This window comes from Schistocerca piceifrons, chromosome 8 (genome assembly GCF_021461385.2).
Source record: "Schistocerca piceifrons isolate TAMUIC-IGC-003096 chromosome 8, iqSchPice1.1, whole genome shotgun sequence".
Taxonomy (NCBI): domain Eukaryota; kingdom Metazoa; phylum Arthropoda; class Insecta; order Orthoptera; family Acrididae; genus Schistocerca; species Schistocerca piceifrons.
In genome coordinates, this window is record NC_060145.1 from 56,005,838 (window position 1) to 56,018,658 (window position 12,821).

A 12,821-nucleotide genomic window follows, 5' to 3' on the forward strand; every position below is an offset into this window, starting at 1 on the left:
AAACTAGCAAATGTATGAATGTTGGATTTACGAAAGCAGATGTAAGTATTAAACTTGTAAATATTAGAAGTTTAAATTTAATTCCTGCACATAATTTTACTGTTTATTGACTGAGGATCATTAAAGTTAATGAAACTCAACTTTTTCTAATTACATTTTTGTAATGTGTTTATCTGACATTACAATGAAATGAACACCCTTAGCTGCTTACAGGCGTTGACATACGTCAACGGAGACAGATGAAAACGTGGGCCCCGACCGCGACTCGAACCCCAGATCTCCTACTTACATGGCAGGCGCTCTATCCATCTTTTTTTTAACCCCTCCCACCCCTTTTTTCATGTCCCCTGTTGGGTCATAGCACTAAGTGTGCAGAAATCTTAACACAAAACTCCCATTCTCCGATGTAAGAAAGACAAAGAAACCTCTTCTCTGAGTAGAAACTGAACATTGATAAAACTTAACAATTCTTCTTGAATCACCCAAATACTTTGAAAGTCGAACACGAGTAATTCTGAACAAAATGTTTTGAAAAAAAAAAAAAAAAAAAAAAAAAAAACAAACTCTTCGTGTAACATAGAAGTTCCGGAAACAAGGTAATAGTGAATAATAATAAGAATACAAGTGACTTTTAATTTTCTTCTGTTCGTTCTCGTTCAAGGTGTTGTAGTGGTTCCACATATTTAACCAACACCCATTCTTTCAAAAATGATCTTCAGCATGTTGCCGTAGTGCTTCTTGTGTTTGCGATACGTGCTGATTTTTGCATATTTACACGTCATGTAAACGCGGAATTCTATCTCGTTGTCCGACCCAAGTTTGTTGATGACATAACTAACATATTTTCCCAGTAACCAGCTAATGGCGTTGGTTTTTAATTTCGGAAAGTATGTCACGTCTGCTTTTAACTGGACGGAAACTAGGAGGAAAGTTCATGGTGTTGTAATGGAGAACATCCATCGAACTACGGACCTGGTGCAAAAAGTCAGATCCGTCAACTCCTGCGTTTTGTCTAAAGCGTATTTCACTGCGCAGGTATTTCCAGTCCCTAAACTAGTAGTGAAAAGGATCATGTCCACTGTTAGCAATTATTTATGGCGAGGAGACATATTCAGGGTTGGTGCGACTACCGTTATACTGGATGGCAGAAACAGGGGCCTCGGTTTGGTGGATATTCGCAATAAAGCGTCTGCTCTGTTCCTCAAACGGACTTTTCATATACTCAGAGAACTTCCACAATGTATAACCGGATAGCTCTTTGACGCTGTGACACCCCATAGATTGCAAGCACCGATTGATGTGCGAAGGATTAATGCCCGTCTGCAGTATGTGAGGAACTTTTTCCTCGAAGCAAGTTATCTTAGTGACGAAATCAGAAGCAACACATTAAGGTTATTCTCAACGTTTTATGTTTGTTGTCTTGTTTTGCCCATGCCAGTCGGAGGTGATCTAAGCCCCGTAGATTATGCTTGCTGTCTTGTTTTGCCCATGCCAGTCGGAGGTGATCTAGGCCCCGTAGATTCAATATTTTACTTTGTTTCCATTTGTTGTCGCTCCTGACGCTAGACAATACCTTTGGATTTCTCTTACCAATGTAACTGTCTCCTCCTTATTCCTTATTACAACACCCACGTCATCAGCATAAGCTCTTATGACAGTTTTCTCACCACTCAATGTTATGCTTGTTAATCTTGCGTGGACAGTGCGGAGAAAGGGCTCTAAAGATACGTAAAATAAAAACATAGGTAAGGGACTGCCCTGTGGAACCCCTCGCCTTATCTGTATGGGTTTAGATGTTTGGCCATTGATTGCTATTTTCCCATTTATGCCTGGTGCAACAATCTGAGCCACCGAGGACACAGAGGATAGCGCGACTGCAGGGATTTATCTCTGGCACGCCTCCCGCGAAACCCACATTCTCACCGTATTGTCCCGCACTACATTCGTAGTGCCCCTGCCCATTATACTCATTAATCGCGGCGCGTTGCCGATTCAAGTAAGAGTTCGGGCACTGTTTGTGCATTCGCACAGAAGAAGAAGATGGTCAAGTGGCCGGTGAGCCTTAACTATATATATACTAAGATGGTATCTGTCCTTTCGGACATGTCCCGGTCGGGGTACACATTTTCATCTGTCCCCGTTGACGTATGTCAACGCCTGTAAGCAGCTAAGGGTGTTCATTTCATTGTAATTTCATTTTAACGAGCTGCATGGTCACCATCTGCCGGCCGGAGTGGCCGAGCGGTTAAAGGCGCTACAGTCTGGAACCGCACGACCGCTACGGTCGCAGGTTCGAATCCTGCCTCGGGCATGGATGTGTGTGATGTCCTTAGGTTAGTCAGGTTTCAGTAGTTCTAAGTTCTAGGGGACTTATGCTGGGCTGGCTCTGAGCTCTATGGGACTTAACTTCTGTGGTCATCAGTCCCCTAGAACTTAGAACTACTTAAACCTAACTAACCTAAAGACATCACACACATCCATGCCCGAAGCAGGATTCGAACCTGCGACCGTAGGGGACTTATGACCACAGCAGTTGAGTCCCATAGTGCTCAGAGCCATTTGAACCAACAGATACCATCTTAGTATATGTATTTATCTGACACGTTCCACACACAGGAGGATTCCTCTTTTATGGGTCTATTGAATGAATAATTAATCTAATCTAATCTAATCTACTTGTGTGTCTGCAGTGGTGGCGACCATGGCAGAGCCTTTCCCGGGCTGGGTAGACAGCCTGAACGGCCCCATGGCTGTGGTGGCGTTAGGGTGCAGCGGCCTGCTGAGGATCTTCTACTGCGACGTCAGGAAGCTGATGAACCTGGTGCCTTGCGACATGGTAGCCAGCTGCATGGTCGCTGCCGCCTGGGACGTCGCCACCAACAGGTATGGTGCGTGTGGTCGGCCGCTGGTGCGAAGTTCACACGATGCGTTCTAGGCATTAAGACAGCTTCGTTTCTCTCGATTGTTGTTTAATACCCATGCCCGTCGCGCGAGAAGGCTGGCTGGCATTGTTCCAACCTTTAAAAATAAATTCGCAAGAGTATTCGTGGATCAAATAAAGGCTTTTGCCTGTGTAGAGCACAAACTATTAATAGAAATGTTAGCTGTGTATGGTACCAGACCGAAGGCAGGATATTGAATTCCGTTACAGTAGTGTCAATATACAGAAATTAGCTTAGCGCTCGGGTAGACTGTTCGTCCTGGATGTTTATTTTTTTCCTTACTCTTTAACAGAATTTTTATGTTATTCACGAACTGCGGCACCTCCTAAGCTTTCCGCGCTAATTAATTTTAATGGCGTGTGACGAGGGCCTCCCGTCGGGTAGACCGCTTGCCCGGTGCAACTCTTTCGATTTGACGCCACTTCGGTGACTTGCGCGTCAATGGGGATCAAATGATGATGATTAGGACAACACAGCACCCAGTCCCAGAGCGGAGAAAATCTCCGACCCAGCCGGGAATCGAACGCGGGCCCTTAGGAAATTACAGTCTGTCGCGCTGACCACTCAGCTACCGGGGGCAGATTTCGCGCTAATTAAGACCCTACAAGCATGGTCTTTTCGAAGTATACTTCTGACCAAAACGGGATTGTGGTAGCTGGAGTCCCAGGTTTTCGTTAGTAATGCATTTTGCGTTCTTGTGTTGACGTTTCCATAGAAACTTTCATGCCCTAACACATATTTCTTTACATCTAAACGAGAACTCAAATACCAGTTTTCACTGATTTAAGTTTAAAACTTTTTAAGTGAAGAAATACGCCTGTTCAGAAAGTAAGCTCCGATTGATTGCCAAATTGAAACCACAGTGAACATCAGAAATGTTTTACTTGTAACAATTAGCTACACCTTTCAGCTACTTCTCTATGTAGTCGCCGTTCTGACTTAGACTTTTGTCATAGCGTTGTACCAACTTTTCAATAGCCTCATCATAGAATGCAGCCGCCAGTGCTTTCCGCCAATTCTCCACGCTGGCCTACACCTCGTTGTCTGTGTCAAAATGTTGTCTTCAAAGACAGCGGTTCATGTGACCAGAGATGAAACTCAGGGGGAGACAATTGCGGACTGTATTGTGTGTAATCTAGCATTTCCATTTGAAAAGGATGCAGGAGCATCTTCATTGCCCCTGCAGAATGCGGCTGAGAGCTGTCGTGAAGACGAAACAGCACGACAGTTATGTAATGTTAGCTGCATAGCTTCAGGCGAAATTTCTCACCAGGCCCTCGTACTTGGCGGCAGACACTATTTTCTAGACATCTTTACGCACTCACTGCGAGCTCAGAAATGAGAAGAGCGACGTGATGCTAACTGGGGTTATACTAGAGACACTACCCAACACATCTGTGCAAAGCTTTATCGGATTTTCATAGTCGTTTCCATTTCGTGACCGATCGGAGCTTACTTTCTGAACGCCCCTCGTATTTTCTTAAAAGTTTTCATCCCCCGTTTCACCGCCTTGGGGCCTAAATTTTCAAAAACACGCATGTATTTTTTTTTCGTTTCTAACCGAGAAGTCAAATACCAATTTTCGTAGATGTAGCTTTAAAAATACTTTAGCAGTTCTTTAATAACGGTTTATTTTTGAAAAAACTTTCACCCACAAATTTTCGCCCTTAGTGCTTGAATTTCCAAAATTTCTGAACACTTATTCTCTTATTTGTAACAGAGAAACAAAATATCAATTGTCGTAGTTCTAGCTTCAGAATTGCCTTAATAGACTTCTTTCATCCCGTATCTCACCACCTTAGGAGTGGAATTGCGAACAGTCACTTCTTAAATGATGACTGTAATATAAGATCCACACCCTCTGACAATTTCAAGTTTCCATTCTTCGTGGTTTGAGCTGGACGATGATGGGTAAGTGAATCAGTCAGTTGCGACATAACGTTTTATACGTAAAGATTACAAGAAAGGCAGGAGAGAGAAATCTACACTTCTCCATCCCACAGGAATCTGTACGTGGCCCGTTTCTCTTGATTTTATAGACAAATTAAATCCCAAACCTTTCTAATTATGGTAATATGTTTGCTTACGCAGATGACCGAAGCCTACTACTCTCCTAGAACGTAAAAAAAATCCGAAAACGAAAGCCAGATTTGAAATAAACACTGCTATCCAAGATTTTGCTGAAATAAATTTACGTAATAACACTGGTAAAACATTTTGTTTACAATCCAGACTATAAAATGCAGCACAGGGAAGATACTAACGTTTGCCCGTTCACAAGTAAATTGCAGGAAAGTTCGCATAGGGAATATAGTTTCACTCGTATAATAAACGATGAAAATACAAACTGCGATAAGCACATACAATACATAAGCTTGGTTTTACGTCTGAAACTATCAAACATTAATGACGAACCACAGCTACACGAAATTTTTAAATAAACTGGCTAATCGAATGTTTAGGCATTAATATACAGGGTGATTCAAAAAGAATACCACAACTTTAAGAATTTAAAACTCTGCAACGACAAATGCAGAGCTAAGCACTATCTGTCGGCGAATTAAGGGAGCTATAAAATTTCATTTAGTTGTACATTTGTTCGCTTGAGGCGCTGTTGACTAGGCGTCAGCGTCAGTTGATGCTAAGATGGCGACCGCTCAACAGAAAGCTTTTTGTGTTGTTGAGTACGGCAGAAGTGAATCGACGACAGTTGTTCGGCGTGCATTTCGAACGAAGTATGGTGTTAAATCTCCTGATAGGTGGTGTATTAAACGTTGGTATAAACAGTTTACAGAGAATGGGTGTTTGTGCAAAGGGAAAAGTTCTGGACGGCCTCCAAGAAGCCCTGATCTTACCCCCTGCGATTTTTTCTTATGGGGGTATGTTAAGGATATGGTGTTTCGGCAACCTCTCCCAGCCACCATTGATGATTTGAAACGAGAAATAACAGCAGCTATCCAAACTGTTACGCCTGATATGCTACAGAGAGTGTGGAAAGAGTTGGAGTATCGGGTTGATATTGCTCGAGTGTCTGGAGGGGGCCATATTGAACTTCTCTGAACTTGTTTTTGAGTGAAAAAAAACCTTTTTAAATACTCTTTGTAATGACGTATAACAGAAGGTTATATTATGTTTCTTTCATTAAATACACATTTTTAAAGTTGTGGTATTCTTTCTGAATCACCCTGTACTACATATTAGTGAGGCATGAATATTTGTGCCGGACCTGGACTCGAACCCTGATTTCCTGCTTATCGCGAGCCGTCACCTCAACCTTTTCGGCTATCTTTGCACGCATCCAGGACCAACCCAAACTTTCATACGTCACGCTCTCCACTCCTTTACGCCGTGGTCCCCTACATTCATCGGTCCAGGAGGCGTGCTTGCATATCCGAAGGAACTTTGAGTTGTGCTTCTGAACAACACACTCACTACAATATCGAATAAATAAATGATCTATTTGTCCTACACGAACTCAGTTACCTAAGCCGCACGGGATTAGCCGAGCGATCAGAGGCGCTGCAGTCACGGACTGTGCGGCTGGTCCCGGCGGAAGTTCGAGTCCTCCCTCGGGCATGGGTGTGTGTGCTTGCCCTTAGGCAAGGTTAAGTAGTGTGTAAGCTTAGGGACTGATGACCTTAGCAGTTAAGTCCAATAAGATTTCACACACATTTTTTTTCAGTTACCTAAAAGACATAAATGTCATGAAAATGACATACTATGCACCAGTTCATTCTACATTAAATCATATACGAATAGACCATTCAAATTTTAGTAAAGAACAATAAGTATGATAGCCATCTGTGAATGGAAAGAATCATGTAGGCTATCATTTAAAGCATTTAAGATAACAACACTACGAAGCATATTGCGATATGATTTGCTATCCTGTACATAATTTAAATATAATCCTGGAGCTCAAGTTTTCAAGACACTACCCGATCATGACACAAGGAAACGAAACTTCTTCCTTCCTCCCAGATACTCTATCGTGAAATTCAAATCAGAGCCAACACATGCAGGACCAAAAGTTTCAGAAAAAACTCTCTTCAAACGTTAACGCGTTGAGCAATAAAAAGATTTTCAAACCTCTCTCTAAGAATTTTTAGTATAGAACTGTTTCTGTAGTATACGTGATTTCATGTGCACTACAGCGTAAGGGCCCTTGTCCACGACAAGAATATCCGTCGGCCGCCAGTCTGGCAGATTCGCCGGGTTTGTAGTGACACATTGTTTCTTATGAGGGCTTGTCCACGGGAGGACACGGCAAAACGACCGGCGCGGCTGCCGGGTGAACCTCCGGTTGCCCACTGCAAAGCCGGCAGCCGGACGGTGCGCCGGCTTCTCAGTTGGACATATTGGAACAAATTACAATGAAATGAACACCGTTAGCTGCTTACAGGCTTTGACATACGTCAACGGGGCACAGATTAAAATGTGTGCCCGATCGGGACTCGAACCCGGGATATCCTGCTTACATGGCAGACGCTCTATCCATCTGAGCCACCGAGGACAAAGAGGATAGCGCGACTGCAGGGATTATCTCTGGCACGCCTCCGCGAAATCCATCTTAGTATATATACAGGGTGTTACAAAAAGGTACGGCCAAACTTTCAGGAAACATTCCTCACACACAAAGAAAGAAAATATGTTATGAGGACATGTGTCCGGAAACGCTTACTTTCCATGTTACAGCTCATTTTATTCCTTCTCTTAAAATCACATTAATCATGGAATGGAAACACACAGCAACAGAACGTACCAGCGTGACTTCAAACACTTTGTTACGGGAAATGTTCAAAACGTCCACCGTTAGCGAGGATACATGCATCCACCCTCCGTCGCACGGAATCCCTGATGCGCTGATGCATCCCTGGAGAATGGCGTATTGTATCACAGCCGTCCACAATACGAGCACGAAGAGTCTCTACATTTGGTATCGGGGTTGCGTAGACAAGAGCTTTCAAATGCCCCCATAAATGAAAGTCAAGAGGGTTGAGGTCAGGAGAGAGTGGAGGCCATGGAATTGGTCCGCCTCTACCAATCCATCGGTCACCGAATCTGTTGTTGAGAAGCGTACGAACACTTCGACTGAAATGTGCAGGAGCTCCATCGTGCATGAACCACATGTTAAATAAGGAGGTGGGTTGTGATGTATAAATATTATTGTTGATGAACCACATGTTGCGTCGTACTTGTAAAGGCACATGTTCTAGCAGCACAGGTAGGATATCCCGTATGAAATCATGATAACGTGCTCCATTGAGCTTAGGTGGAAGAACATGGGGCCCAATCAAGACATCACCAACAATGTCTGCCCAAACGTTCACAGAAAATCTGTGTTGATGGCGTGATTGCACAAGTGCGTGCGGATTCTCGTCAGCCCACACTTGTGGATTCTGAAAATTTACAATTTGATCACGTTGGAATGAAGCCTCATCCGTAAAGAGAACATTTGCACTGAAATGAGGATTGACACATGGTGGGATGAACCACTCGCAGAAGTGTACCCGTGGAGGCCAATCAGCTGCTGATAGTGCCTGCACACGCTGTACATGGTACGGAAACAACTGGTTTTCCCGTAGCACTCTCCATACAGTGACGTGGTCAACGTTACCTTGTACAGCAGCAACTTCTCTGACGCTGACATTAGGGTTATCGTCAACTGCACGAAGAATTGCCTCGTCCATCGCAGGTGTCCTCGTCGTTCTAGTTCTTCCCCAGTCGCGAGTCATAGGCTGGAATGTTCCATGCTCCCTAAGACGCCGATCAATTGCTTCGAACGTCTTCCTGTCGGGACACCTTCGTTCTGGAAATCTTTCTCGTTACAAACGTACCGCGCCACGGCTATTGCCCCGTGCTACTCCATACATCAAACGGGCATCTGCCAACTCCGCATTTGTAAACATTGCACTGACTGCAAAACGACGTTCGTGATGAACACTAACCTGTTGATGCTACGTACTGATGTGCTTGATGCTAGTACCGTAGAGCAATGAGTCGCATATGAACACAAGCACCGAAGTCAACATTACCTTCCTTCAATTGGGCCAACTGGCGGTGAAACGAGGAAGTACAGTACATACTTACGAAACTAAAATGAACCCTAACATGGAAATTAAGCGTTTCCGGGAACATGTCCACATAACATCTTTTCTTTATTTGTGTGTGAGGGATGTTTCCTGAAAGTTTGGCCGTACCTTTTTGTATCACCCTGTATATCGGAACAAGTCTGCGTGTCCACGAGCCGGCAGTTCGCCGGGTGCCGGGAGAGTTTAGTCGCGCCTGGAGCCGCTTTACACCTTTATACCTGTTGAGTTTCAAGATGAATGCTGAACTGAATTTCGATTGTGAAGTTTTGATTGCGTTGTTGGAGGAACGGCCAGTCCTGGGGAATAAGAAAACCGAAGAATATAAGGATAGACTACTGACTTTGGAAGCGTGGAAGGATGTGTATACACAACTTAAAGAAGATTTAGGTATGTAGTTTAACTTCATCTCAAATTTATTTTGTTTCATTTTCATTACACACCACATTCCTTCTCTCTATACTATTGTTTGTCTCACATGAAATACGAATACATTAGGCGAACTTGCCACGGAATTTTCCCATTTTCAGAAACAAAGTAATCAGCGAACTGATCTCTGATGATGTTCGCTGACACGCCACCTCGTACTGCTTGTGTACGTGGCAGTTCTCGCATCTCAGAGTCCACATCTATGGTCGTATCCGCACATCTACGCCGAATAGTTGCTTGATGTATGGTACGATGATGTACCACCATAAGTTTGCTATTCCTGTGAGGCACAGTTCCAGCAATCTTGGGCAGATTGCTGATGCGTGTTTCTGTATTGTGGTTTCGACCTAATTCTTTTTATAAGTTTCATGACTTCGTACTGGAAGTCTATGATATCATCATCGTTAAATTTATCTACAGTTGGGGCAATCCCCCTAAAAAGGAGATACTTCTACTGTGGCCACACATAGACCCTCTTCTTTATGGATGAAATTTTGTAGAACAGTACAAGCCTTCACTGTGTCAGTCACAAAATCATTGGAGACATTTTAAGGTCGGTGAAAAATCCTCCATTTATTGGCCATTATGCCAAAAGCACACTTTACAAATTGTCTTGCTTTTCTTAAGCGATAGTTAAAAATACGCTTAATGATATCAAGATCTAGCCCACCATAGGGACGAAGTAAATTGTTATGCAATGCAAACGCTTCATCTGCAACTAAAACATAAGGCAATTCGTCTGGAATATTTTGTAATACCCTACGAGGAGGTAGGTTCAGTGGGTTTGCCTGCAACTTTTTCCATAAAGACGTTTCTTTCAAAACACTTGTCACAATCTTTACCATAAGCACCGACATCCACATAAATAAAATTATAATTTGCATACACTAACGCCATCAGGACTAACTAATAATAACCTTTATAACCGAGGCCGGCCGGAGTGGCCGAGCGGTTCTAGGTGCTTCAGTCTGGAACCGCTCGACCGCTACGGTAGCAGGTTCAAATCCTGCCTCGGACATGGATGTGTGTGATGTCCTTAGGTTAGTTAGGTTTAGGTAGTTCTAAGTTCTAGGGGACTGATGACCTCAGATGTTAAGTCCCATAGTGCTCAGAGCCATTTGAATCTTTATAATTGAAAAACATTGATCCACTTTCTTGTTGTTTGATAACTCTGATATGTTTGCCATCAATGGCCCCTATGCAGTTTGGAAATTTTGCAGTATTTTCAAACTGACGCGCTATATTCAGCCAGTCATTTTCCTCCAGAATGGGCATATATGTGTTATGCAATAACAACCACATCTTCATACAAACCTCACGTACAACTCTAGTAATTGTTTTTATTCCCAGTCTGAAACTGTAATGGAGATCGGTGAAAGTATTTCCTGTTGCAAGGTACCTTAAATGAGAAAAACGTATGAGTTTGATTCTACTCCGGCTTTGTTTTCTTTTCAGGAAAGATGGTAGTAAAAATATGGGCAAACATGGATGAAATGCCACAGGAAATTAAACGAAGGAAATAAGAGCATTTCTGGAGCAAGCAAGAAGCGGAAATACGTATTTTATGAGCAGCTACATTTTCTAAAAAAGTAGCAGACAGACGAGAAACTTCATCAAATATGCCGGACAATAGTGACGACGTAAACCCCGCTGACAATTACTCTGAAAAACATTGTCACCAAGTTAAAGAAAAGCCGCAGAAGAACAAAACAACTACAAATGAGTTGGACAGAAAAATGATGATTATAAATGACGCCTCTATTGAGCAGGGCCACAGTAGAAGTATGTCTTTTTTTTGGGGGGATTGCCCCAACTGTAGATAAATTTAACGATGATGATATCATAGACTTCCAGTACGAAGTCATGAAACTTATAAAAAGAATTAGATCGAAACCACAAAACAGAAACATGCATCAGCAATCTGCCCAAGATTCCTGAAACTATGCTTCACAGGAATACGAAACTTCTGGTGGTACATCATCGTGCCATACATCAAGGTCAAATCAAGGTAGCAACTATTCGGCGTACACCTCTGCAGAACACTATCAAGTATCACCTTGTACAATGCCACCTAATGAAGACATGTCTTTGGAAACGTATGCAAGTCCTGCATTCACTGTGTCCAACATTTCCGAGACATTTGATTTTTGAAACTAATTCTAAATCGAACATTGTTTCTTTCATCTTAATGGAAATAAGAAAACCCTATTCACTGTCATTCTTTTTTGTTTATCAAGAGCGTTTTTAAATTGTGGTGTTAATTTTTGATGCAGCAAAGTAATAGTTTCTAATAAGTAAATTTCAATTATGTACTTACCTCAGTGTCACTGCAAGCATTTCAGTAGGAGATATGCAGTTTCGCATATTGGTGTCTTCATGTTGCCAATGCGTTTGTAAAATTGGCAATAATTTGTCAAACATTGTTTTTGAAATCCTGTAAAAATTAAAGTGATTTGTGTCGTCCTGTCGTAGTTTTTCATGTAGCGTACTGAAGGTACCAAATGTGAATCGATCTTGCAGCACAGGATGCACCCAATACTTCCTACGACGACGCTGTTTCTTTCTGAAAAAATAATATAGTGCAACGAGAGAGCAAAGGTCGTTGTTATCCATCCTCCTGCTCCGTTGCACGCAACTCGACTGCAGTATTTCTGGCGCCGTCTCCATGGACAAGGGCGTCCGGTTTTCTACCGGCCGGCAGAAACGCCGGTCCGGCGAATATTCTTGTCGTGGACAAGGGGCCTAAGACAAATCGATATGTAGGCCCTAGTACAGAGTACAAAATGAGATGTAGCTTGCATAAACGATCTTAATACTGCGTGTTCGCGACCTCTCGACGCTGAAACGACACAGAGAAATTTAATGAGTTCTTCACGCTCCTATGAGACTGTTGGCACCATGAGCACATACATGGACAGTACTACGTAATAATGACGTACACAAATAAATCACAAGTCGTTTACAGGCTATAAGTGGTTACAGCAGTAGCCACGACAGTACGTTGTTCCTTACAAAGACGATGAAGATTGGTTGGTTGGTTGGTTTGGGGAAGGAGACCAGACAGCGTGGTCATCGGTCTCATCGGATTAGGGAAGGATGGGGAAGGAAGTCGGCCGTGCCCTTTCAGAGGAACCATCCCGGCATTTGCCTGGAGTGATTTAGGGAAATCACGGAAAACCTAAATCAGGATGGCCGGACGCGGGATTGAACCGTCGTCCTCCCGAATGCCAGTCCAGTGACGATGAAGAATTTCATATAAAGCTCGGGGTTGCACCCTGATTTGAAGTAACAAGTAAATCTAAAATATTTTACACACTGCACCGTCGCGAGAAGCTTTGATCTCGTACAAAAGATGTTCTTA

The 12,821-nt window shown here is 43.0% G+C and overlaps 1 protein-coding gene across 2 annotated transcripts in view; it reads left to right on the forward strand.

Annotated features, from left to right (window-relative positions):
• LOC124711258 (putative fatty acyl-CoA reductase CG5065) overlaps window positions 1-12,821 on the forward strand; it is a 240,792-nt gene that overhangs the window by 177,728 nt on the left and 50,243 nt on the right. For both annotated transcript variants that reach the window (XM_047241230.1, XM_047241231.1), the window contains one exon: window positions 2,691-2,883. In XM_047241230.1, the coding sequence (XP_047097186.1) occupies window positions 2,691-2,883 (193 nt within the window). The remainder of the gene's footprint in view (window positions 1-2,690; window positions 2,884-12,821) is intronic.